At 52.9% G+C, this 24,462-nt stretch overlaps 8 protein-coding genes across 8 annotated transcripts, besides 1 other annotated feature; 3 read left to right on the forward strand and 5 right to left on the reverse strand.

Moving 5' to 3' along the window:
- Window positions 1-38: 38 nt before the first annotated feature.
- Window positions 39-3,138, reverse strand: PODANS_2_3030 (uncharacterized protein; the record flags this gene model as incomplete). The annotated part of the gene is made up of 8 exons (XM_001911011.1): window positions 39-494; window positions 545-1,270; window positions 1,372-2,190; window positions 2,252-2,512; window positions 2,573-2,693; window positions 2,749-2,818; window positions 2,871-2,907; window positions 2,968-3,138. Coding segments are annotated over 8 exons (2,661 nt in total), but the record flags the coding sequence as incomplete, so codon positions are not given.
- A 2,409-nt stretch (window positions 3,139-5,547) lies between these two features.
- Window positions 5,548-6,522, reverse strand: PODANS_2_3040 (uncharacterized protein; the record flags this gene model as incomplete). Its single annotated transcript, XM_001911012.1, has 2 exons — window positions 5,548-6,246; window positions 6,304-6,522. 2 exons carry the CDS (start codon window positions 6,520-6,522, stop codon window positions 5,548-5,550), a joined length of 918 nt encoding a protein of 305 aa, XP_001911047.1.
- A 1,269-nt stretch (window positions 6,523-7,791) lies between these two features.
- PODANS_2_3050 (uncharacterized protein) lies at window positions 7,792-9,957 on the forward strand (the record flags this gene model as incomplete). The annotated part of the gene is made up of 3 exons (XM_001911013.1): window positions 7,792-8,952; window positions 9,091-9,341; window positions 9,402-9,957. The coding sequence occupies 3 exons, from the start codon at window positions 7,792-7,794 to the stop codon at window positions 9,955-9,957; spliced, it is 1,968 nt and encodes a 655-aa protein (XP_001911048.1).
- Window positions 9,958-9,970: 13 nt separating this feature from the next.
- On the reverse strand, window positions 9,971-11,167 carry PODANS_2_3060 (uncharacterized protein; the record flags this gene model as incomplete). The annotated part of the gene is made up of 1 exon (XM_001911014.1): window positions 9,971-11,167. The coding sequence occupies one exon, from the start codon at window positions 11,165-11,167 to the stop codon at window positions 9,971-9,973; it is 1,197 nt and encodes a 398-aa protein (XP_001911049.1).
- A 1,805-nt stretch (window positions 11,168-12,972) lies between these two features.
- PODANS_2_3070 (uncharacterized protein) lies at window positions 12,973-14,053 on the reverse strand (the record flags this gene model as incomplete). The annotated part of the gene is made up of 2 exons (XM_001911015.1): window positions 12,973-13,510; window positions 13,599-14,053. The coding sequence occupies 2 exons, from the start codon at window positions 14,051-14,053 to the stop codon at window positions 12,973-12,975; spliced, it is 993 nt and encodes a 330-aa protein (XP_001911050.1).
- A 3,426-nt stretch (window positions 14,054-17,479) lies between these two features.
- On the forward strand, window positions 17,480-18,622 carry PODANS_2_3080 (uncharacterized protein; the record flags this gene model as incomplete). Its single annotated transcript, XM_001911016.1, has 1 exon — window positions 17,480-18,622. A coding segment is annotated over one exon (1,143 nt), but the record flags the coding sequence as incomplete, so codon positions are not given.
- An 826-nt stretch (window positions 18,623-19,448) lies between these two features.
- Window positions 19,449-21,248, forward strand: PODANS_2_3090 (uncharacterized protein; the record flags this gene model as incomplete). Its single annotated transcript, XM_001911017.1, has 3 exons — window positions 19,449-19,591; window positions 19,650-20,553; window positions 20,685-21,248. The coding sequence occupies 3 exons, from the start codon at window positions 19,449-19,451 to the stop codon at window positions 21,246-21,248; spliced, it is 1,611 nt and encodes a 536-aa protein (XP_001911052.1).
- A 1,868-nt stretch (window positions 21,249-23,116) lies between these two features.
- Window positions 23,117-23,749, reverse strand: PODANS_2_3100 (uncharacterized protein; the record flags this gene model as incomplete). Its single annotated transcript, XM_001911018.1, has 1 exon — window positions 23,117-23,749. A coding segment is annotated over one exon (633 nt), but the record flags the coding sequence as incomplete, so codon positions are not given.
- Window positions 23,750-24,196: 447 nt separating this feature from the next.
- Window positions 24,197-24,270, reverse strand: a tRNA (tRNA-Val).
- Window positions 24,271-24,462: the final 192 nt, after the last annotated feature.

A 24,462-nucleotide genomic window follows, 5' to 3' on the forward strand; every position in this document is an offset into this window, starting at 1 on the left:
CTACTCTTCAAAACCTGCCTCTCAGCCACAACCTCCTTCACATACGCCTCCGCCTGGGAAAACAGATAAAAAATCCCCACAATCCTCCCCTCCACCAGCTCGCTCAGCTCATCCCCCCGCTCCTCGTCCAGCACCTTGTGCAGTATCGCCGCCAGCGGATCCAAAATCTTGCTCCTGCTGAAAATCCGGCAGAAATCATTCTTCGGCGTCGGCCCCTGCAGCTCAAACACATTCCATATCCCATTCACCCCAATCAGCACCAGATCCTGACTCGTCTCATAGTCCTCGTCCAGAAACTCCACCAAGACATTCAACCCGCCCGCGCTGACAAACATTTGCAATGTCAGGGTAGAAGTCTGATACATCTGCCTCACAAACGCCGCAGCCTCGAGCCGAATCTCATTCGAGTACTGCCTGGCGGCAAACTTGGTGACGATCGGTATCCCACCGACGAAGCACAAGTTCTCTTGCAACTCCACATCATCAAGGATAATCTACCCCTTTGTTAGTCCCCTTCCCACGACACCCAATTCACAAAACTCACCGCATTAACAATCCTCAACAACCCCAACACCATGCCCCCCCGACTCTTAACCCCACACCCCTCCAAAATCTCCAATATCGGCAGCAGCCCATGCGCCCCCATGATCAGCCCCTTCACCTCCTCCCCCCCCTCCCACAAATACGCCAGCAAATCCTCGGCCAGCTCCCCCAACACCTCCTCATCCTCCACCTGCCTCATCTTGGACAAACTCTTCACCAAACTCTCCACCTTCTCCGCCATCCTAGCATGTCGATCTCTCGCAATATTCGCCGCCAAATCCATCTCGTCCATCCACCCCGGCTCCTCCATCATGGCAAACGGATCGTCCTCGTCCCCGTCGTCGTCCCCAAGCCAGCTGCTATTCGACAGCTTACTCAGCACCAGCTGCTGCTGCTGCTGCTGACCATCTTCACTCCCCCTATCACTTTCTTCAGCCGTCGCCTCGTTCTTCAAGAAAGACGTCGCGTTGTCAGTCCCCGGGACAACGCCAAATATATCCGAGAAATCCTCGTCCTGCTCGTCCTCGGCAAACTTTGTAATCTCCACTTGCGATCTCGTCCTTCGAACAGGCGGTTCAGGCGGCTGTAACGACGACCCCGTCGTTGCTGGCGGTCTCGAGGAGTTAGGTCTCCTTATGCTAGCCCCCAAGGGAGATTGCTGGTGTTGAGTGGCCGATCTCGGTGGAGGACTGGTGAGATCCGAGGGGTGGAACAGCTGTGGAGCTTCCTATGAAAATCATCGATAGTTAGTCTCTATTTATTGATCTCATCTCCTCAATGTCCACAATAAACATGGTCATTCTCCTCAGCACAATAGAAAAAACATACCTTGACAACCCCCAATCTCCTGTCAAAAACCCCCTCGTTATCCGCAAACAAATCCGAATAATCATTGTCCCCCGACTGCTCCCGATACAGCAAATCTGGCCTCGGCGGTAGCTCAAACTTGCCGTTGTTCCCCAACAACTGCTGCTTCGTCGGTGACTTTGACACCCTGCTATCCCTGCTCCTCTGCCTCCTATGCTTCTCACTCAACCGGTCACTGCTCTTCTTCGGCAGCGGCCGTATCGTCTGCTCCTGCGCATCAAAGCTCTCAGACCAGTGCTTTGGCCCTTTGATCGTCAGCAGCTCCCCCTCAAAGTTATCATCCCAGTTTTCCGAGTCCTGGTGGCTGTCAATAGAAGCAAACGCCTTGAGCCGGTCGCTGGACAACAACCCCCCAAAGTTATCCTGCCCCTTGATATGCGGGAGGTGAAGAGCCGTGGGCGAGATAGCAGACGCAAAGTCGTTGTCCCAGTTGTCGTCGTCGGGTACCTCTGGTGATCTGAACGCATCAGGAGTAGGTCTCTGCTTCGTCACCAGCGTCAACGGGCCCCTGATATTCGTAGCCAGGTTCGGCCGCTGGCTGATCGGGCCGTTGCTCTGATCAGACCCAATCGAGACTCTCATGTTGTGCTCCGAAGACCTGAGAGCCTTATTCCACTGCTTAACCTCCTCAACCGCCTGGTTGAAGTTGGCAGGTGGTCTCGACACCGGAGCGTCCGTCCTCCTGCACCCAATAATCCACGGGTGCTTCATCAGCTTCTTCGCCGTAACCCTCAAATTCGGATCTTTCTGAAAACAAGCCATAAGAAAGTCCCTCGCAACCTATCCCACCCAAATCATTAGCCCTTCCCCGAAACCTGTCCTACCCCAAAGAAAAACTCACCGGAGACACCCCCTCAGGCAAAGGAGGGTGATCATCATTAACAATGGCAAACAGCGCCGGCATAGCCGCCAAGTTATGATACGGCGGCTTCCCCTGCAGCAGCTCAATAACCGTACACCCGACGCTCCAGATATCGCTCGCCGACGTCGCACCCGACAGCTGAATAATCTCTGGCGCCATCCAGTACGGGGTCCCCACCACCTGAGCCTCCTTGTCGTTCCCCGTCATGAACTGGCTCGTCCAAACGCCAAAGTCCGCCAGCTTGACCGTCCCATCCTTGGTCGTCAGTATATTCCCCCCCTTGATGTCCCTGTGAATCACACCCTGGTCGTGCAGATACTGCAAGCCCTGTAGGACCTGAGCCATGTACACTCCCACCAAGTTCTCGGGAAACTTTCCGTACGCCTTCGAAATCGAATGCAGTGATCCATTTTCGCAGTACCTAAAATACGAGTCAGTCGTCTCCCCATTCCCTCCGTAACAAACCAAAAACTCACTCAAGGATGATATTCAAGCACTCGGCCGTCTTGACAAACCCGACATACTTGACGATATTCGGATGCTGTACCACCCTTGTCAGCCTTTTCCCCCTTTCCCCTAACCCCTACCCATGCATCACAACTCACATTGAGATTCTTCAACAAATCGATTTCAACCTGCAGATCAACAACCCATTAGCAAAGCCCCGGCATTCCCCCAGTCTTGTCCCACCATCACCCCTCTCGGTCCGGTATCTTCTCAGCCAAACCTACCTCAACCATACGCAGCTCACTCTTCGGCACATCCACCAGCTTGATCTGCTTAACAGCCACCGCCTCCCCGGTCCCCCAATTAAAGGCCTTGTAGACAGATCCGAAAGCTCCCTTTCCGATGCAGTCTCCTAGTCGCTACATAGAATTTTGGTCAGCTTATGTCTCATAACCCAGTAAAAACAGTCCGGGGCGGGGTGTGTGTATGCAAAAGTGTGATGTATCAGCCCCAAAACAAAGAAGAAGAAAAACCCAATCCCAATCCCGCCAAGCCACACACATGCGTATCCTGCACGGGGTATGTATGGCGGACGGTATACTGCACACCCCCTCCATACATTCCCCTCCCCTCCCCCACAACACGAAAAAGAAAAGAGGCAGCATGGCTTTCGGGTATCGGGAAATCCCAGTCCATAAAGTGATCGATCCAATCTGATAGGAAGGGTAGACCTAAAGAAAAAAAAGAAAAACAAACGTCCTCCGGAAGGGGGGGTCAGTGAGACAAAAAAGAAAAAAAAGAAAACCTACATAATCCTTCAACCCCGGATCCTGCACCGGCTTCTCCAACCGATAACTCTGCTCCCTCCTCGGCGTCCCCGGTGTCTTGCTGCTGCCCACCACCGCCTGCTGTTGTTGCTGTTGCTGTAGCTTTCCCCCATTCCCACCGCCTTGATGATATGCCGCCGCCGCCCGGTCCGAACCAGAGGGTCCTATCGGCGGCGGTGGTGGTGGTGGTGGTGCCATGTCTGGCTGGTGCTGTCACTTTCCCAAACCCTCCTTGTGCCCTTTTCCTCAATTGTAGTAGTTGTCGTCGTGTGGTATTCCTCCTCCAGCAGCAGCAGCAGGAACCGGCGGTAAGAGGTAAGAGAAGGGTGTCGGTACCCTGATGGTCATATCCCCGCGCCCTCAATCCTCCGCGGGGTATCGATACTGGGCGATGGGACCGAAACAAATGGATTTTGTTGGAGGGGTAGATACGTCCTCGCAATTCGCCCGTATTTCTCTCGAATCTGGCGGGGAAAAGACGCAGTAAACAGAACTATCCTTGAGATTGTTGGAGCCTCGGTTTTGCGGGTTGGGGCTCCGAGCAAGCAAGCAGTAGGTGAACAATCGCTCCCAATATTCACCGTCATCAGCAGCGGGGCTACCTAAATCAATTCGTTCCTTCGTTCGCTCGTTCGTCGTGAATTCCCCGTCGTCGTCGTCGTCGTCGTCGTTCGTTCGTTCGTTCGTTGTAGTGAATCAAAGAGAAATTATCCCACCACCTTCCCTGCCCGCTCAGGTAGTTTGGTGTCGGATATCGGACGACGCAGACGCAACAAGCGTTCCCTGTCAGGCTCCAAGGCCAGTACAACAAAAGAAGAAGAAGAAGAAGAAAGAAAAAAGATTCATGCAATCCCCTCCCCTCAGGTAATAAAAAAAAGCCCCAAGTTTCAAGAATGCACCCCAGACAATACTGAAAACCCAGATCGCAAAATCGCGGGGTACTTAAACTAGGTATCACCTCTCTCTCTCTCTCTCTCTCTCTCTCCAGAGTTTCAACCAAAGAAACAGGAAATCGGAGGTCGAGATCCAGGCCAGGCAGGGCTGGGCTGCAGCCAGCGCGCCCCATGCCCCCCCCCCCCCAGTGGACCGTGCCTGCAGCAGGGCCAACATTGGCGTGTCACCCACTTTTGTTTAGCGCTCGAGTAAAGTGATAGGTAATGCCGCTACTTTCCATCCTCACCTCAGGGGCAGGGGTTATGAACTGTAAGGATGACACCTACCTGGGAGAAATGTTAATGTATGTATGTTATAACCAAAAGATTGTGAATAATAGGTTGATACTGGTATGCTATCTAACCAAGGAATACGTGCCGCCTCTTCTCTTCTTGTTGCTCAGAGTCTCAACAATCCAAGTCTGTGAACATGTTCCCCCCTATCCCATCACAGCTCTCAGACTCCCCCCTTCCTTCCCACCGTGCCATCCATCCAGAGGAATTCATCATGAGCCGTGTGTGAGAAAGAGTGCACCACACACACATAAAAGGCGGGGACAACCTCATGCACGACACCGTGAAACAAAACAAAACAAGGAATCACGATGGTGAACCCTGGAACAATAATCCATTACATCTGCTGCTGCCTCCTCCAACTCTCAAGGGCCAGTTGCCCAAAACTACCTCTATGTACAGAGAATATCATACAAGTCATCAATCCACCGTTAACCCTATGTGACTGAGAAACCAACCACCGCTGTGATCCTTTCAAAACAATAAAACTAATACAAAGCTGTCGGTGCATCATTATAAGCCATATATTTCCTTCAAAGCCAAGAGTAAACAGCAATACCCACGAGCAAATGGGATGCACTTTTTTCCATGACAAGCTGCCAGACCGATACCAAAGGGTAATCCCTAAAACCAAAGCCCAGTAACGCCGTAAAATCAAATGTGCCAATGACATTCAGAAACGCTTTTGCCGAGAATGAAAAAAAAAATGAAAAAAAAAAAAAATTGAAAAAATTGAAAAAACCAATAGACCGCTTCGAGAAATACACCCGGTGGCTCAGTTGGCCGAGGCCTCGCGGGACAAAGTCCTGCTCAGTCCCACCTCTGCCCACCAGTCGTCTGGAATATCCTCACGTTGAGCAAGGCTGCGGACGAGCCGCTGCATCACCTCAACTCCACCAAAGACCGAGGGGTCGTCGCTGCTGCTGCCGCTACGCCCGGCAACGTCTGCCCATGACCGTCCGGTGCTACGAGCGCGGGGAAGAATAAAATTTCTAATATCATCCTCGAGCTCGTCCTCGTCTGTGTCAGAATTGTCGCATCCCGACGCGAGCTCCACCTCGACGGTCTGGGGGTTGGTGAAAGAGGTCCTGGAAGAGGCAGCAACGGTGCTCTGTGTCGCAGCCGCCGATGCTGTAGCAGAAGCAAAGGAAGAGCCAACGCTCGGGGGCTGCGGATCCGGAGCAATCGTGGTCAACAGCGTCTCCCATGCATTGTCGCCATCGGGACTAAGACTTCTGCTACGGTCACCGAGGCCATCAATGCCCGCCGCACCATGGCCAACAGCCGGGGGAACAAGAAGGGTTGACCCGCTGCGCTGAGCGCGTTCCTGCCGACGGGACTCAACCCATCGACGGCCGGCTGTGTAAGGATTTGAGGTTTCATCCCCAAAAATGTACGATTCGCCCCGTGTGTTCGAAGCTGGTCTGCTGAAGGGAGGAGCAGCTCCCGCCGGGGATGTAGTGGAGCTCCGCGACTATGAGAAAGTCAGCAACGATGAACAGGTTTTTATGGCAACCACGACAGCACATACCGGATGATTGGGAGCCTGGGTACTCCGGAGGCTCGACACCATGGGAAGCGGTTCCATACGAGACATGTAACGATCGCGGCGTTGAAAGTTGCTGTAGGCATCCTGTGCAGCTAACTGCGAATCGGTTGGCCGAGGTAAGATGGGGGAATTGTCGTCATCGGTTTGTGTTTGACTCGGATTCGAGCCGGCGTGCAAGTGAGCCCAGCGCTCACCAAACATGGTGATGACTCGGTCATCGAGCCCTACGTAGGCGCGACGACGGCCATATCTGGAAGCAGCATCGGTGGGTGGCTCTAGAGCGGGTGACCGGCGCCGTGGTTGCTCAGGATCCCAATGGGTGTCATTGACAAGGCGGCGACGGTTGGGGTTGGCCCCTGCAACTGGAACTGCTGCTATATGCGCAACAGCAGGAACGGGAGGCGGCTCCAGGGTGGGTGATCGGCGGGGTTCCCAGATGGCATCCTCGAGAACGCGGCGGCGGCGCTCGCGGACCTGTTCCCGTGCGTGGTCGCGCGTGCTGTGGTATCCCCGGACAAGACGGTGCCGGCGAATGGTCGAGCGCGCTTCTGCCGAACTTTTTTCAGCGGCAGGCTTGGATTGGATGTCCGACTCGACCGGCGCTTGGTACAACCTGATTGGTGAAGATGCAGGATTAGCTCATTGCTTTGCAAAGCAAAGAAAAAGAATTGCGCCCGCGATACGGGAGTGTCTTGAAGAGGGTGCTGGTGGGCTTGCGCGATGGCAAACCCCGGAAGTGGGATGGATATGCCGTTGTCCCAGGTACGGACAGGGAGGGCTGGCTTCAGGGGCAAACCTACCGGAGACCCATTCTCTTCTGATTCTCTGAGCTTTGATGGCGTCGCGTAAGGCGCTCCGGTCAAAATCGAGGCGAAAAAGGTAAGGACGGCAACGGTTGGCTAATTTTCAAAGTGGCCGTGATGATGCGCCTCGTCAATCGATGGGAACGCGATGTCGGGGGATAATGCGCCAATGTGTCGATGTCGATGTCGATGTTGGGCGTCGCGGGTAATCGGGCGGAACAACAAGAGGGAGGGAGTTTTACGACCGGCTCGGGGGGGCTGCGTCAAAGTCTAAAGTTGGGCGGGTCATTCCTTTTTGTGGGTGGGGCTGTTTCTTCTGCTGGTGCACGGGAATGGGGCCCTTGGCGCAGAGCCTGGGCTTAGCCCCCTCTTTAAAGGATAACACTCAGCCAACCCCAGCCACAGTTGTTGTTTACTGCACAGATGAAATGCTTCTATCAGTTAGTTCCATGCAAATAACCATACCTTAAGGTCCCTTGCGCCGATCCCGCATCCCGCCCCCCAAGCAAAAAGCTAAAATCGACAGGCTCCAGCAGTTCCCCATCGCCAATGACCGTTCTTGGCAGACCTCAAAAGCATCCGCGGGCCAATAAACACCATGAGTCACTCCTGACATCATTCCCTTGTATCACAATATCGATCCGAGCATACCAACGACGACAACACCATGATTGATCTAGGGTTGGCCCGCATTGGCCATCTCATCAAGCACACACCCCAGACGTGGAAGGCCATCCATGTGGCCGGCACCAACGGCAAAGGCTCCATATGCGCCTACATCTCGGCCATGCTCAACGCCAAAGGCATATCATACGCCAGGTTCACCTCCCCTCACTTGGTCGACCGGTGGGACTGCATTGCCATCAATGGCAAGCCCGTGTCGGAATCCTTGTTTCTTGAAGTTGAGAAGCAGGTGAAGCAGAGGGATGTGAGCGAGAACATTGGCGCAAGCGAGTTTGAGCTCCTGACCGCGACTGCCTTTGAGATCTTCAACCGCCAAAAAGTCGAATACGGAGTTGTCGAAGTTGGTCTTGGTGGCAGGCTAGATGCGACGAATACACTCAAACAGAAATCGGTTACCGTTATTTCCAAGATTGGTCTTGATCACCAGTCTTTCCTGGGAAACACCATTGAGGAGATTGCACTTCAGAAAGCAGGAATTATCCGCCAGGGCGTACCCTGTGTGGTGGATGGCAGCAACCAGCAGTCAGTTCTGCAGGTAATAGAACAGCATGCTAAGGAAACAGGGGCATCATTGCAGTTTCCCAACGCGACAGCTGTTGCGGAAGAGCTTGCGAAGTCAGGAGAGACCTTTGAGCCACACCAAATCCAGAACCTGGCAGCTGCTCATCTGGCCTTCCGTCTGGCTTGCCCAGAGCATGATGCCCCGTTAACAAGTCTTCTGCCCGCTATCAAGCAGCTCAAATGGCCTGGTCGCCTCCAAAAGATGAGTCTCGAAAACATCACCGGCCGTCAGCAAGACGTGCTCTTAGACGGCGCTCACAACACCCAGTCAGCTGAGGCACTGTCTGGCTACGTCCAAAGACACCTTCGTTCTTCAGGAAATCCAATAACCTGGGCGCTGGCCGCCACGCAAGGCAAGGATATGAACGGGATTCTCAGTCTGTTACTCCAACCTGGTGATCAAGTCGTTGCTGTCAGGTTCGAACCTGTGGACGGAATGCCCTGGGTCAAAGCAGCCGATCCCAAGGAGCTCCTCGACTTGGCCACTCAACATGGTGTCGACCAGTCATCGGTCTACAGCGCCGGAGAGAACGTAAAAGACGCCTTAACCAAAGCATCCGAGATGGCAGGCGAAAGGCCAGTAGTAATAGCCGGGAGCCTCTACCTCGTGTCCAGTGTCTTGAGGCTCTTGCGTGAGAAGTCTCAAGATTCTAGTGAAAATGCCATCTGGTCTTGAGCGAGATCACATGATTTTAACGCTTGAATACACCCATTCAAAAAGGCGGTCAACTGCTCGTGTTCAAACTGGTTGATAAAACATCCCACCACCGTCACTGTCATGACAACCCCCAATCACCTCGTCATAGTCTGCGGCCACGGCATCTACCTCGGCGGTCCGCAAAACGGCCATGACGAATCAGAATGGCTCATTGAACCATACAAAAAGGGGGAAACGCCCACTTTCATGGCGCATATCAAAGCCGGGGCGGATGTTGTGAATTCTGATCCGAGATCAGTGTTGGTGTTTTCTGGGTACTTGCCGATCTTACCACATGCTCCCAAGCACTTGTTTTGCTAACAAACCGCCCTCAGAGCCGCAACCCGCCCAGAAACGCACCTCTCCGAGGCAAAATCCTACTGCAACCTCGCCCTCGACAACAACTACTTCCCCCCGACCCTCGTGGGATCCCGTGTGCTGCTGGAGGAACGAGCCCTCGATTCCTATTTCAACATCTTGTTCTCTTTGATCCTCTACTGGCGGCAGCACCCGTCAAATCACTGGCCGGAACGCATCACCGTCGTCTCCCACGAGTTCAAGCGCACTCGTCTTGTCGACGGCCACTGCGCAGCTGTTGGATTCCCTCTAGACCGGGTAACCTTCCTCGGCATCAACCCCCCCAGCCTCAAAGCCGAAGACCAAGCCAGCAACCAGCTCACCCTCGGTCAATGGGAACAAGACCCCCACGGTGCCAGCCTTGACCTCCTCGCCAAAAGGCAAAAGAGAAACATCTGGGGTGTCAGCCAAGCCCTGTTCCTTGATAAAAACGAAGCCACAAAGGCAGGACTGGAAGGACAAATCAGGACTTCAAAAGACGGCTCTCAAACATTGCTCGACTACAAAGGCTGCATCCGTCCCTGGGCTACGTGAATACAAAAAAAATTCAAATATTTGGGCTAGGCACAAAACCTTCCCTGCCACTCCTCTGCTCCTCCCTCGTCTCGGGGTTGTACCTGTCCTCTCCCGCTCCCATCACCGCCCCGACAATAAACTGCACCGCATCCTTGACCATCTCGCTGCTGAACTCGTGGCCCACCCCAGGGTAAATCCTATCATCAACCCAGAATCGCTGTTCCTTATCGAACGATGGGGACGGAGGGTTCACTGCCGCGGATTTGAGCCAGTTCATGAAGGGTTCTGAACACCTGGGTGGTACCAGCTTGTCCACTCCGCCCGAGCAGACAAGTAGCTTCTTTCCTTGGAGGCGTTCATAAAGGATGGTTTGCCGGATGAGCTCCTGCCTCGTCTGCTGCGGCTGGTCGGGGACAGGATGCGGGCCGAAGAGGATAGCTTTGGGGTCGTACTGATTGCAAGCCTTGATCAAGCTCGGAGGGAAATCCCTACTCCCCAGAAAACTCGCCCCGTCATCCTGAGCAGAGTACGTACTCAGCTTTGACAACCTCGCCCGATCGCTCATCAAGTCTGCACACACATCCCTTGTCAGCATACCTCTCAGAATCGCAGATTGGATGGGGGGAAACATACTCATAAAATCCGGACACCCAATCACACAAACCCCCGCCCTCACCCTCCTATCCGCAAACATCAGCTCCCAAACACTATGCCCCCCCAAACTAACCCCCAACCCCAGATGCTGATCCACCCTCTTCTCCCCCCTCGGCCACAAGCACCCCTCCACAACGTCAATCAACAACCCCTGATCCACCACCATCCCCCTTATCCCACCAAACATATCCACCGCATGATTCTCGTTCCCCTCCCTCCAGCTCCCATTCACCCTGTCATCCACCAACCTCGTCCCGTGATTCCTCTGGTCATACGCAATGGCTATCAACCCCCTCCTCTCCGTTTGGGGTGTATTATGGGGGGAATGCGTATTCTGATGATGAGAAAAACTGTTCCAAGCAGCGATACAACGAGAGGCGATATCCCTCATCGACTCCTTATTCCTTGTGCGCTGGTGGTGAAGCCAGAGGATGGAGACGTGGTGCACAGAGGGAGAGAGCTCGGCCAGGCCGTAGATGTCGACTTGGAGGCCGGTGATGGGGCGGGTGGTGACTGAGATGAAGGGGCAGGGCGGCAAGCCGGACGTGTTCTGGTTCCCGGAGTTGTTGGACATCTTCGAGGTTGTTGTCTCACGTGAACTGGATATCGTAGGGATTATGAGATGGGGTGGGAGGGTGTAAAAAAATAAGAAAAATAAAAAGGGGATGTAAGACAGGGGAAGACGCGTGTAACAACTCTCGATTGAATGAGAAAGGGATGTACTAATAATAAGCTTTGGCGGGTTTATGGTTTATGTGAGTTCCTCATCCTGCATGGGATGAACGAACGAACGGTCGGGTCGTCGTCAATGAACAAACTACCTCGGCGCTACGGGTAACGATAAGAATAGCTCCCGATAAGAATGTTATTTCCTACCCCGCGTTTTTCCAACTTCCTACCTACCTTTGTGGGGCCCGACAAACCTGGCCGGGTGGACCCTCCTCTTCCCGCTTGGTTCCCGGGCCGAGTTCAATTCCGCCCCCGAACGACGGATAGGTACATCCCGACAAGGCTGTCGTAGATCGTAAGATCCCATCTTCTTGAACTGACAACACGACCAAAAACGGCCATGCTAATTTTACACTTCTTTCTCGCCCTATTCTCCAAAATGTGTAAAAAAAAAAATAAAAATAAAAAAACTCACCAGCCAGCCTAGAAGTGGCAATATCATCTGATCCAATACACGTATGGCTCTTCTGCCTGTTGGAAAGACACTCGCAAGAAAAGATTTATCAGCCCGTCAGAGTCACACAGGCCATCCGTCAGTCAGTTGCAGTCATCAGCACAAGTCCTCAACATACCTACCTACCTACCTACCTATCTACCTAGCCTTAGCCACCAACCCCTCCATGCCTCAGGCACATCTACATCTCTAGTTCCCCCCTTCCAAAAAAGATCTGCAGTTCCCGTGCCCCTGGAACGGCGCGCGCTGCAGGCAGGCAGCAGGGATCACCATTCACACATCTTCTGCCCAAGAACAGGGGCGTACGTCAACCCGATGATGTGGACGACCCCGTCATTTTTAAAACAAAGCCACCCTACATGAAACAAAAATAACCAGCAACCTGATACGTGCGTATCTTGACAAAGTATTCTCACATCGTGTTTGTACATGAGGCTATCTACCAGTGATTATCGTGTTCCATCTAGCGTCGTCCACGCTTATGGCCAAAGAGCAATCACCACCAACAACTCCGCCTCTTTCAACTGACAGAATACACTACTACATCCTTTTCCTCTTCCATACAGTGAACAATAAGAACAAAGCAGGGTTTGAAGCGCAGTACAGATAAACAGCCCATGACCATAGGTCCATCTGAAAAAACGCCCGTTCTCTCCGTTTAACCCCATGTAAAACCCCGTGTAAAAGTTTCCAGTCTTGTGACCGTTTCTTGCCTATCACTGCCACCCAACCAAACCCAGACGCCCTAAAAGGAACATTGTATAGACCCAGCAGGAAATGCGATGTCGCTCAAGCCATATCGTTACATTAAAAAGAAATAGCAAAAAGAGTAAACGAAAAAAAGAAACAAAAAAATAAAGATGGAAAAAAAAAGACCAAACTCCTCCATATGCAATGCGTTCTCGTTGATGGTCGACCTGTCCGTGACCACAAAGAGATGGGAATCGTAACCGGTAAAAATGCCCAGGCCAAACTCGAACAGCCAAGCTCCTTGATAAAAATAGAGCCGTGAAAAAAAAAAGAAAAAAAAAAGGGAACACAAAAGAATGATGTATGTGCTGTTCCCTCGTCTAAGCAGAATACAGATAATGCTCGTCGCCGTCGATTTGGTTGCCGTATTGATAATCGTCCAGATCAGGGTAGCCGGGCGTGGAGATGCGAGGATCGAGATAAGCTATATTGTCGTCTTCTGTTCCCTAAATCAGTTGTGACGTGGCTGCAACAAGGGAACTCGCTTCCATCGGGACCGCTGCCGCCACCGCCCGCTCGGCTTCGAGTTGGTGGATCCGTGCCAGAAAGTCGGCTGTCTGCTGGTTCTGCATCTGGACCTGCTTCTGCAGCTCCTCCTTCTCCTGCCGCAGCCTCTTGACCTCTTCCCGAAGACGTTCCGTCTCATCGTTCTGGTCGTCACGTTTGCGCTTGGCTGGACCTAGAACGAGCGCTGTTGAGACGTGATCGCTGGCAGCATCATCTGCATCTCCTTCTGGCGACCCTCCATTCTGCGTATGCACACGCCGGAGGTGCTCGTTGAGATTTTCCTGACGAGAGAAGCCTTTGCCGGTGGCACGCTTGCAGTTTTGATGTGGACAGTTGAACGAGTTCTTGGGGCCGCCATGCTTCTGGTGGACTTCGCGCTCATGGCGCAATAGACCACCCGAATAAGTGAAGCCTGGCAGCTTCTCACATCCTGGAGCCAGACATTTATATGGCCGGTCATGCTTGTCCATGTGCTTGCTGCAAGGGGTGTTGGTCAGTGTTTGATCGAGGTGGAGGAGAAAGTTACTGGTTTTGGCGATACAAAAAAAAAAAAAAAGTCACTTACCTCCACTCGCATTTGCGGCTGAAGGTTCTGGTCTCCTCACCACATGACGGATATGTGCAGATGAACTTGCCCTCGTGGTTCTTTGTCTCCTCCCGATGTGGTTTTGGGATGGCCTTGCTTCGCTGAGGAGAAGTCGCAACAGGCGAGTCTTCCTTCACGGCCAGGGTGGGGGCAGGAGCTGGAGGAGCCAGGTCGAGGCTGGGGGTCTCCTCAGTCGAGACCGTCACGTCGACGAAGTTCTTGGCATCAACAAAGGGAGCGGCTTGCTCAGCAAAACTGGCCACGTGAGCGAGCTCGTTCACCACAGCATCGTGAGTCTCAGCGAAGCGGTCGACTTCGGCAGCAGCAGCAGCATCGTGGTGCTCGTGGTGCTCGTGGTGCTCGTGGTGGTGCTCATCCATGGGCGGATAGTCGCTCTCATGCATGAAGTTGCGGGCCTCATATACCACGCTCATCTTGAATATGGGCGAGTTCGAAAGGCAAAGGTGGTGAGATAAACGGTGGGAGCAAGAGTCGAACAGGTAAAAAGATAAAAGTCGTTCGATGTCTAGGTAAGGATGGCCGCTCTCGAGCAGATAAGTAACTGATATGAAGCTACAGCTTCAACGACTTTGTTTGGACCTGAGCAAAAGTGAGAGGTGAGGTGGTGTGCGGCAGTGATGTGGCGTGCAACAGAGGCGGGGTTATCGGTCCACACGTATTGGGGCTCGACGCGTAATAAGGATATGGCCTCGGTCTTGGTGGTGAAGAGAGGTGGGATGTTGTCGTCGCGGGGTGTTCCTGATCTAGAAGGAAAGCGATGTGTTAATGATTGAGGCCTGAGATGTCAGGAGAAAATTCGTCGAAGCCCAGTCGAGCTCAGGCAGAATAATGCTTGGCAAAAGGCACAGCCTGTCCCTTGCACCAGCGGGGCCACTTGGGTCGGTTTCAAAGCGGAGCAGCCGGGACAACCAAGTGCCGGCGGAAGGGTACGTACTCTTGTGCAGTAATCAGCACGTGATCTAATCGTAGGCCCAAAGAGGCCGCCTACGCCTCGACGTCGGTTGACCTCTGGCGGATCAAACAGCTCTGAGATGCTCTCTCTCACGATTTAACAAGGTCCAGATGGAAATGCAAATTCAAGACTGCGCCTTTACAATTTGAACCTTTGGAAATACCGACCTTCACAGCCATGCGGGAAGAGGAGATGCCACCCTATTAGTATTTTTTGACACCCTCTTGTCGACGCAAGTTCTCAACTTCAAACGGATGCCACCCTGGTCACTCAACATGAGGCAGCCATGGCCACCCCATGAGTCACTCGCACATCAACACCTTCACAGGTCCCTGTTCTAATGTACATGGACTAGGTGACTGGCGGCTGCAGCCTTGCTCTACTTGTCCACGGCTGCAAAAGATGGCTTCCGACTAGGAACCGGTGGCGATCATCCGCTTGCTCTCCAGGCACTGGGCCCTCGCGCTGCAAGCTCGAGATGGGGCAACTTTGACTGGCCGGCAGTGCTCCTAATCCTCGTCAGCCTCTTCCGGATACCGGTTGTGACTTCGAGCGATATGCGGCTGGATCAGAGGCCAGGCAGCCAAGGCAGTCTACAGCAGGGCGACTGATAAGACGAAACAAAGATGTCCTCGTCCTCACATTTTGAGACGCCGCACAGTTGAGCAATAGCACCACCGTTTTCATTGTTCAAGGACGGCCTCCCGCAATTTCCCAGCTGTGAAGTACTGAACATCAGTTCAGCTTCACCTGGTCACCATCCTAGGTGTCCTCAACATGGAGTGTCAAGACTATGGATTGCGTCAGGCCTCTCAGGCACCTGTCACACGACTTGTGAGCCCAACTTTCCACGCATGGCATGGCATCGGAAGTGTGATTTAGAGTTTGGGCTGTGAAGCTCGCGGAAATCCCGGACAGTCTCAGTCACCGAGGGCCTCGTTTCAGAGCGACGCGAATTCCAACTGGTTACCGAAGAATCCTTAGGCCATGTGTTGGTGCTTATGGCATTCTGAGATCCTTCTGGAAAACAGCACAGCCATGATATCCTCGATATGTGACATTTCCAACCATTTACGATGAGTGCTGTGGGGCTCGGTGGTGCCAACTTGGAGCCTCACCGCGCCCAACGATGGTGTTGGATATGCTTATCACAACGTCCAACTCGACGCTCCGGTATGCCCCTTCAGACTCGGTTCAATATTGGGTGCACTGCCGGTCACAGTAATGCCATTTCGAGGAAAATCGGCGTCGACTTTTGGCGCCGAGTGACTCAGCCCTACCCAACCATCGTCACACACCGGCAGTTTTGGAGAGCTCGAGGGGGTTGGTGATGGAAGGTTTCGGACTGGTTGCCTTCACACCGCACAGTCCGCATGCTGAGCGAGAGAACGGAAGGTAGGTGAACGAAACAAGTCTTATCCTGCAAGGCGCATGCTTCCCCGGGCCCATCGTGGGCCTGGTCGCCTCGGGGTCAGTCTTACCTTACCTTACCCACGTCTGCCTGTCAAGGTGGGACTGAGTAAACAGCTCTACAGTCGTCATACCAGTCGTCACAGTGCCCACCAATGTGTACAGCACACCACTATCACGCTAGGTAACCCTCTCCGTGCTCTGCAGTGTCATCCGTCGTTGCTGTTGTCGTCTGCAGGACGTCGTCTACAGGAGCTGTTGAGTTCTCTAGGCAAGCGGTCCATCAGTCAGGTTCCCAGCCCCCCTTCATCAAGGCGAAGCTCTCACTGCGGACACTGTGCAGAGAGGTTGGAAGGTTGAAAACACCCGACCTGTGGAACCATGGAATATTCCCCGGTTGCCCAACATCACACCAAGACGATTCTTACAGGGCCGAAGGTGACACGAAATACAGGATAATTTGCCTTACTGCGGGGAGTCACTGTCCTTTAACTATTCTAACCTGATGAAACGCCGAAGTCAGGTATACAGCTCGCCTTGCCTTATCATGAGGCTCATGTTCATCTATTCACACCCGTGGCAAGGTAAGCATGGCGCCTTGCAATAAGGCGCGAGGCGTTCAACTCTTTCCAGAAAGATGTCGACCTAAAATAGATGTCGAGGAGATGACTAGACCTCTTGCGCAACCGGTGGTGGTTGTTTTGCCCACTATATGTATGTATGTCTAAGGCTCAAGGCTGTACATGTCAGGCAGTCCCACCGAGCAGACAACGAATGAAATTTTGTATCTCGGGCCAAGCCTTTTGTCTCATGCATGCACTGCTGTAGCCTCCCCCACGGGGTAAGAATGACTGTTTAGGATGCTGACAAAAAGTCATCGGCCGGCTTACGGAGACGGGGGAACGGACGGATGTGGTCGTTTCGATACCGGCCCGATCCCGGGGGGTGGTTGGCCAAGCCTTCGAGAAGGGTTGATACACGTCAGAGTGGGTTGATGAGTAAGGCTAGGTGAGATTGTGCTGGGGAGTCGGTGGTGTAAGGGCTTTTTTTTTTTTGGGGGGGGGGGGGGAAGGAGAGGGTCACGATGGCAGGCTTACGGCAGGTTATGTTCGTGGTAGTCTGCGGGTTTGGCTTGGTTGTCATGTCTACCATGGTTGGCAGTCATGTAGGATCGGATCATATCATGGGGTTGAGGCTTTGGGATTGGCCGTGAGGATATGGTGTTTAGTTAGGTACTTGTGTCTTCCCCGCTTGTGGTACTGAAGATGTGGTGAGATGCGGGGAAGGTTAGATAGGAGTGGTGATATTCTCCGATTGTATATCTTGTACAAACATCCAATGGTAGAAGTTTCACAAGACTTTCTGAACATTGTCTATCCTCTGCGCTGCCTAAATTATGCACCTGGATACTAACCTGGACTTGTTGTGAGAGAACCAAACACCAATCCAACATGGCGGACGTGGTCAAGCTCCCTGAACCCTTTGCTTCCAGTACGTAAAACTCTCACCTCTTCATCACATTTTCTTCCCACTCCCCCACAACGCTCACCCATTCGTCTGTTCACCCCCATTAACTCGGCTTTTTTTTTCTTTCCTCCTCCAAGTCCCCCGAACCCCCCTCACCCTCGGCCCCTCCCCAATCCACCCCCTCCCCCGCCTCTCCTCCCATCTCGGGGGCAAAGTAAACATATACGCCAAACGCGAAGACCTCAACTCTGCCCTCGCCTTTGGCGGGAACAAGACCCGCAAACTGGAGTACCTCCTCCCCGAAGCCCTCTCCCAAGGCTGCGACACCCTCATCTCCATCGGCGGCATCCAATCCAACCACACCCGCCAAGTCACCGCCGCCGCCGCCTCCCTCGGCTTGAACGTCTCCCTCATCCAAGAAGACTGGGTCCCCGGATGGGAAGATGCGTCGTATGAAAAAGTCGGGAATATACAACTGTCCCGTCTGATGGGCGCAGATGTCCACGTGATAAAAACAGAGAATTTCGGGATTGGGCACAAGGAGAGCCTGAAAAAATTGAGGAGGAGGCTGGAGGGGGAGGGGAGGAGGGTGTACTACATCCCGGCGGGGGCGTCTGACCACCCCCTGGGGGGGTTAGGTTTTGCGAGGTGGGTTTGGGAGCTGGAACAGCAGGAAAGGGAGATGGGGGTGTGGTTTGGGACGTTGGTGGTTTGTGCTGTGACTGGGAGTACACTGGCGGGGGTGATTGCGGGGGTTAAGCATCAGGAGTTGAAAGGGGGAGGGAGAAAGAGGAGGGTGGTTGGGATTGATGCGAGTGCTAGGCCTAAGGAGACGTTTGAGCAGGTGTTGCGGATAGCGAGGCAGACGGGGGTGAAACTGGGGCTGGAGGAGGGGGATATTAACGAGGGGGATGTGACACTGGATGAGAGGTTTCATGGGGGGGTTTATGGTGTTCCGGACGGGAAGACGGTGGAGGCGATCAAGCTTGGGGCCGGGCTGGAGGGGTTTATCACTGATCCTGTTTATGAGGGGAAGAGTTTGGCGGGTTTGGTTGGGATGGTGAAGGGGGGGGAGATACGAGAGGGGGAGAATGTGTTGTTTGCGCATTTGGGGGGTCAGGTTGCGTTGAGTGCTTATGGGGATATGGTTTAGGGGGAGTGCCGTAGAATGGAATGAGATGGGACAGAGAAGACTTGAGGTTTGAAGCAAGACCGGGGTTTCACATGCTTTGTGATTCTCATGAAATTGAGCGTTTGCGTGAAGCTGGGAGATAGTCAAAGATATATATATGTGCCCGAAAGCTGAAGCTGTCGTGTCACCACCTCCTCGCTCAAGAATGATATTATGCCCAGACAAAGCCAATCCGCGGCCAGCTGCGGCCCTCACACCATGGAAAATGATATTCGGCTGTCACTTCCCCGTCCAGAGGCTGAAGAGCAACCCCCCACACTCCCACCTCTCCCACTTGCTGTGTCTTTGGTTGGATTTTCCTGCGGCTTGACTTACATAACCGAATGGCAACTTCCGCGGGTGTGATGGGAAACTTTTGGCCTGGAACAAGCCTGATGTGGTCCAAAGCCCTGGAACTGTGGATTTTCATCTGATGGTCCAGACTCTAGTTCGCTGTGGCTTCGGAGACGACGTGGAGTGATTGGACTCAACAAGTCGAAAAAGGTTGTCAGGGTTATTCTCGGCCCCGGCTTCTTGGGATGTCGGCCCGCTTTTTTTATCACGCACACCTGCACCCATAAGTTCGGGACCATCTCGACTTTTTTTTTTTCTGATTCCCTTCTGACTCTTTTGTTTTCGTCTCTTGTCCAATATTTCTCCTTTTGACTCTTGTCGTCCTGATATCGTCACAGGAAACGACAAAGACATTCAATACCACCACCACCACTAACACCACCACCGCCACCAACACCACCCCCATCAAACCCCTCCAACCCCCACCATCACCATCTGCTCAACCAAACCACCCATGACATCCCACGATCCAGACCCGCCTTCTCCCCCCGCCGACCTCAAGGCTGGTTTGGGCGGCACAGGTCACATCAACATCGCCTCTCCTGCTCAAGAACCCATCCAAGACTACCCCATTGAGCGGGTAGAGCAGGTGTACCGGTACGTCTTCCCCTTCTGCCCATCGCTACCTCTCCTCGCTGACCTCCTTCTTCCCCAGCAAACTCGACCTCCGCATCATCCCCGCCTTCTGGGTCCTCTACTTCCTCAACTCCGCCATCCGCTCCAACATCGGCATAGCCCAAACAATGAACGCCTCCGTCAAGCACGACCTCGTCTCGGTCCTCGGGCTCACCCCCAAAGACGTCTCCACCGCCCTGGCACTCTTTTATGTCTCCTACGTGCTGTTTGACCTCCCCTCCAATCTCATCATGAGCCGTCTCTCCCCTCGGGTCTGGATGGCGCGTATTGTCATTGCTGTCGGTATCATCGGGACGTGCTTCACAGCTGTGAACGACGCCTGGTCTCTCAAGCTGTTGAGATTTCTGCTGGGCGTGGTGATTGCGGGCATGTGGCCTGGTATGGCGTATTATCTCACCTTGTTCTACCCACCGAGCAGAACAGGCAAGAGGATCGGGATGTATTTCACCGCTGCGCAGGTTTCTGCCGCGGTGGTTGGGTTGGTGTCGGCGGGGTTCCAGCAGATGGATGGGTTGGGGGGGTTGGTGGGTTTTAGGTGGATGTTTTTGATTTATGGGTTGTTGGGGGTGATTTTGGGGGTTGGGTTGCTGTGGTGGTTGCCTGACCGGCCTTTGGCTCCGGGGGAGGTGAGGGAGAAGAGTTGGTGGGTGAAGTGGTTGCCGCCGAGTCCGGAGGCGCTGACGGGGGAGGATGCGATGGTGCATTATCATGATTTGAGGAGGGTGTATCACGCCAGGCCGTGGACGCTGAAGGATCTGTGGTTTGTGTTGTTGGACTGGCGGTTGTGGCCGTTGGTGTTGATGTACTTTGGGGTTGTTGGGGTGGGTATTGGGACGCAGTTGTACGGGAGCGTGATTATTGCTTCGATCAACTCGAACTTTACGGGGGTGCAGGTTAGCTTGTTGTTTGCGCCTATTTGGATTGTAGGTTTCTTTGTTTTCTTTTTTTTTGTTTTTTTTTTGTTTTTTTTTTTGTTTTTTTGTTTTGTTTTTTTTTTTTTGTTTTTCTTTTGGAAGAGACGAGATTGAGAAACGTCGTACTAACACAGGCACAGATGGACTTGATCGCTATTCTCCTCGTCACCCCTATTTCGGATCGGTTCCACAAGTACCGCCCCCTTTTCTTCTCGGCGGCCGTTTGTGTTCAGATCGCCGGCCTGCTCACTGTCACCTTTGCTTTGGACAACCAATGGGGCAGATACGGCGGTTTGTTGCTCATCGGATTTGGCCTCGGTCCCACGGTTCCCATTTGCATGGCCTGGACCAACGAGATCTTCCAGAAGCGTCACCGCGAAGTTGGTGTTGCTACTGCTTCCGCCTTGGTATCTGGCCTGGGCAACCTTGGAAGCATTGTCACGACATACGCCTTGTACACTGGCTGGCCCGAGGACGCGGCCCCGGGACGGTACCGCTACCGCAACAGCAACTTTGTCATGATTGGTATTCTCTGCATGAGTATCGCCAGCAGCTTCGTCATGATTGCTCTGCTCAAGGTCTTTGGCAATGAGCCCAGCAACAAGATTGTTGGTAGTGACGGCAACGACTCTGGAGAGGAGATTTTGGATGGTGCTGCTCGTCGTGAGGTGCACCAGCGCGGTTTCAGCCGCTTGATCAAATAATTTGATCGGCAAAATCTGGGGACGAGATGAGCTCGCGGTTCTGTTGTCATCGCTGAGTTTTATGAAGACGAAGACAACATCTACTTCACCACACTCTTTTACGATAACTTTTCGGAATGCTTTCACATATGACCCCTCTGGTCATCAACAGCTTCTATTCTTCCCAAGAGGGTAGAACAGCTTCCCCACACCATCGGAAACGAAAATGCTTTTTACGCTATCGTTTCTCGAAGGTTGGGTAAGCCCAGAAAGGGAGCCCTCGACACGGCAGTCCAAGTCAGAGAAGAAGACAATGCTCTGTACGCTATCTCCTTCTCAGACGAAGATTGCCAACGTCGGAGGGATCTGTTTCTGTCTCTTTTTTTTTCTGCTTTTGGTCTTGGTGTTTGGGTTGGGCTGGGCTGGTTTGGCTTTTATGATACCCCATCTGTGTTGAAGATACGCGCTGCAATATTGACGAAGAAAATTATGAAGTTATTCGGGACTATTACGAAGAAGAGTTTTCTTCGCCGGCGAAAGTGCTTTTACGCCATCGCTTGGACGGCGTGTCGAATGACCGAGGTGTTGCTAGATGACGACAATGCTTTTTACGCTATCGTTGGTCGGCCTCGTGGGAGTTTTTCTGGATATTATGAGGATAGGATAGGCGGGGGAGGGCTGGTCGCTCGTTTTTTTTTAAGAGGGGGGGGGAGGGTGAAGAGAGAGAAAGAAAATTGAGTCTGTTCCCCTGTCTACTTTGAGTGTTGTTGATGGTGCGTTGCTGTGTGATTGTGTGACTGAATTAAATTCCCGTTCACTGACTGCTTCTTTTGCTGTTGGCGTCGAAGGTTGGGAAGTCGCAGGACGAAAAGCCGGAGAAAAGTAGGGAGTTCAAGGCAGCAAGTCAAGTGCGAGTAAGCAGGTGATGAAAGGAAAGAAAGTAGAAGGGTGGGTAGGTAGTCGAAGCCCGGGATGTCGAAAAAAATAGTCCCTTTGTCACCCTCTTTGCTGTCCTTGATGGATTGGTTCTCCTAAATAGGAGAGAGCCAGTGGACTGAAAAGATCAAAAGCTCACCGGCCAACTCTTAGAGGTGGCCGGCTACGAAACCCTCGTAGGGTTTACTTCGTCGATTGGGGGGTGGGCTGTTGTTGGTTGATTTGGGGAGGTCGGTCGATATCCTTGAAGGCCATCTCGAAAGACAGGGCCGCGTTGAGGAGGCGAACTTAGGTGTCCACGGAGCCTTGTTTTCAAGGGGCATTGGTTCGTTGCCTGATCCGGGCCGCCTACGACTTACACCGTTGAGCTAATCTGACCATTCCAGTTACTAGATTTGTTGCGTAGGCGGTTGTTGGAAGACGGTTGCGGGGAGGGGTATATACACCGTGGTTGAGGAGGATGTTGACTTGGTGGTTGTTTACTTGTGCAAGTTGATCCCATTACTACGACCGCAATACTGGCAATCATTCCAGCAGTACAGTGCTCTCAAGTTAAAGCAAGTCCCTCATCTCGCATCTTGGTCTCGCAGTTCCGTAGATTCTTGTTGTATTTGTCGAACTTACACATCAACGATTTCATCCTGGATTGTCCCATCACAGGACCTTCTTCGACACTAAAGGATCAACCTCGAAGGCGACACGTCCATCTTCTTTACATAACCACAGCTAGCCCTTCTCCAGCATTCGGGCATTAACGCGTCAGAACTGAAGCCGTCACCATCATCTGCACTTACTCGCCGTCTCTACTCGTCGTCCCACTCACACTCACCACAAGCCACCACCGCGCACACACCTTTCACAAGTCAGAACCGTCACTTCAGCAATTCATTTCTCATTTTACCATCCCTCTCCTTCCCTCATCACCACCCTCCCGTTTTTATTCACCCCCAAATCTAAAAATGCTTCAACCTCTCCGCAAAAAACTCCATCAGCGGCAAAACCTCCTCCCGACTCCTCGGCATCCCATCATCCCTCCTCCCCTTCCACCTCACAACCCTCAGATCCTCAAACTCTTCCTTCAGCTTTTCCTCGGCATCATCATCAATAACCTCCCCCCCCTCCCCACAGAGCACCAACGTCGGGGTGGTTACCTTCCCCCTTCCACCAACAGTAGGAATTATGCTCACGGGCAGCGCCCCTCCCACACTCACAATCCCCTTTAATTCCCTCTTTTCCCCCTCCCCATCCCCCTCACTCACATCCACCACCCTCTTTTCCTGCCCCCTCCGCAGCTCGCTCCCCAGCCCCAACGCCACCGAACCCCCCTGACCATACCCAAAAAGAATCACATCCCCCCACCCCCACCCCAGTCTCCCCACAATCACCCCCCCTATCAGTTCCCATAACGCCTCCCTCGCCTTTTGGAATCCAGGGTCCTGATCCAGCTCCCCTGTTCTCTGATTTAAAAGGAGATCATCACCCCAGTGCCAACAGCCATTTTCCGGCACCGGTTCCGGTACCAGACCCTGCGGGAGGGGGTTCACACCTTTAACCGTAACCGCGTACGTTCCCGGAAGATTCAACGACTTGGGGAAATTACAAAAAGACACTGGGTTGTTGCCTAGACCGTGGAGGACGATGAGAAAAAGTGGTTGTTGACTCTGGGGGTGAGGGGGGGTGGAGCTGGATGAGGGGGAATTGGGAAAAGTTTGAGGGGGAGGGGATGCGGGGTGGCATTTTTTTTTTGATTTGATGGATTGAAATGGTCGTGGTGGATGGGTTGAATAGGGTAGATGGGGGTTGTATAGGTAAGTAACTTGTGAGAGGCGAGGTAGGTGAGAAGAGGTGAGGTCAGAAGGCGGGCTTGACAAGACCGGAAAGGTGGGGTTTCGGCCGGGAGCAAAAAGCGACGACGTCTGTCTGGCGGAATAAAAAAAAAAAAAAAAAAAAAAAAAAAGGCGGATAAAAAGAGAAATGGGATGTGAGAGACAAGAGGTGGTAAAAAGGGCATCAATAGCAAAAATACAAGGCCTTGATTTCGTCCAGGCTCGAACTGGAGACCTTCAGTGTGTTAGACTGACGTGATAACCAACTACACCACGAAACCTTTGATTGGTTGTTGCTCGAGCGCAGAATTAGAGATTCTGTGGGGACGAGAAGGTGGTCTCCACCAGGGGAAACAGAAAACCATCTCCCGATATACACGACAAGAAAGGCGCATCGCCCTGATATTCTCCTATCAATACTAACCATAACCATGCTTCTTTATTAACCCCCCTCAAAGCTGTATCTACCACCT

This window comes from Podospora anserina, chromosome 2 (genome assembly GCF_000226545.1).
Source record: "Podospora anserina S mat+ genomic DNA chromosome 2, supercontig 2".
NCBI lineage: Eukaryota > Fungi > Ascomycota > Sordariomycetes > Sordariales > Podosporaceae > Podospora > Podospora anserina.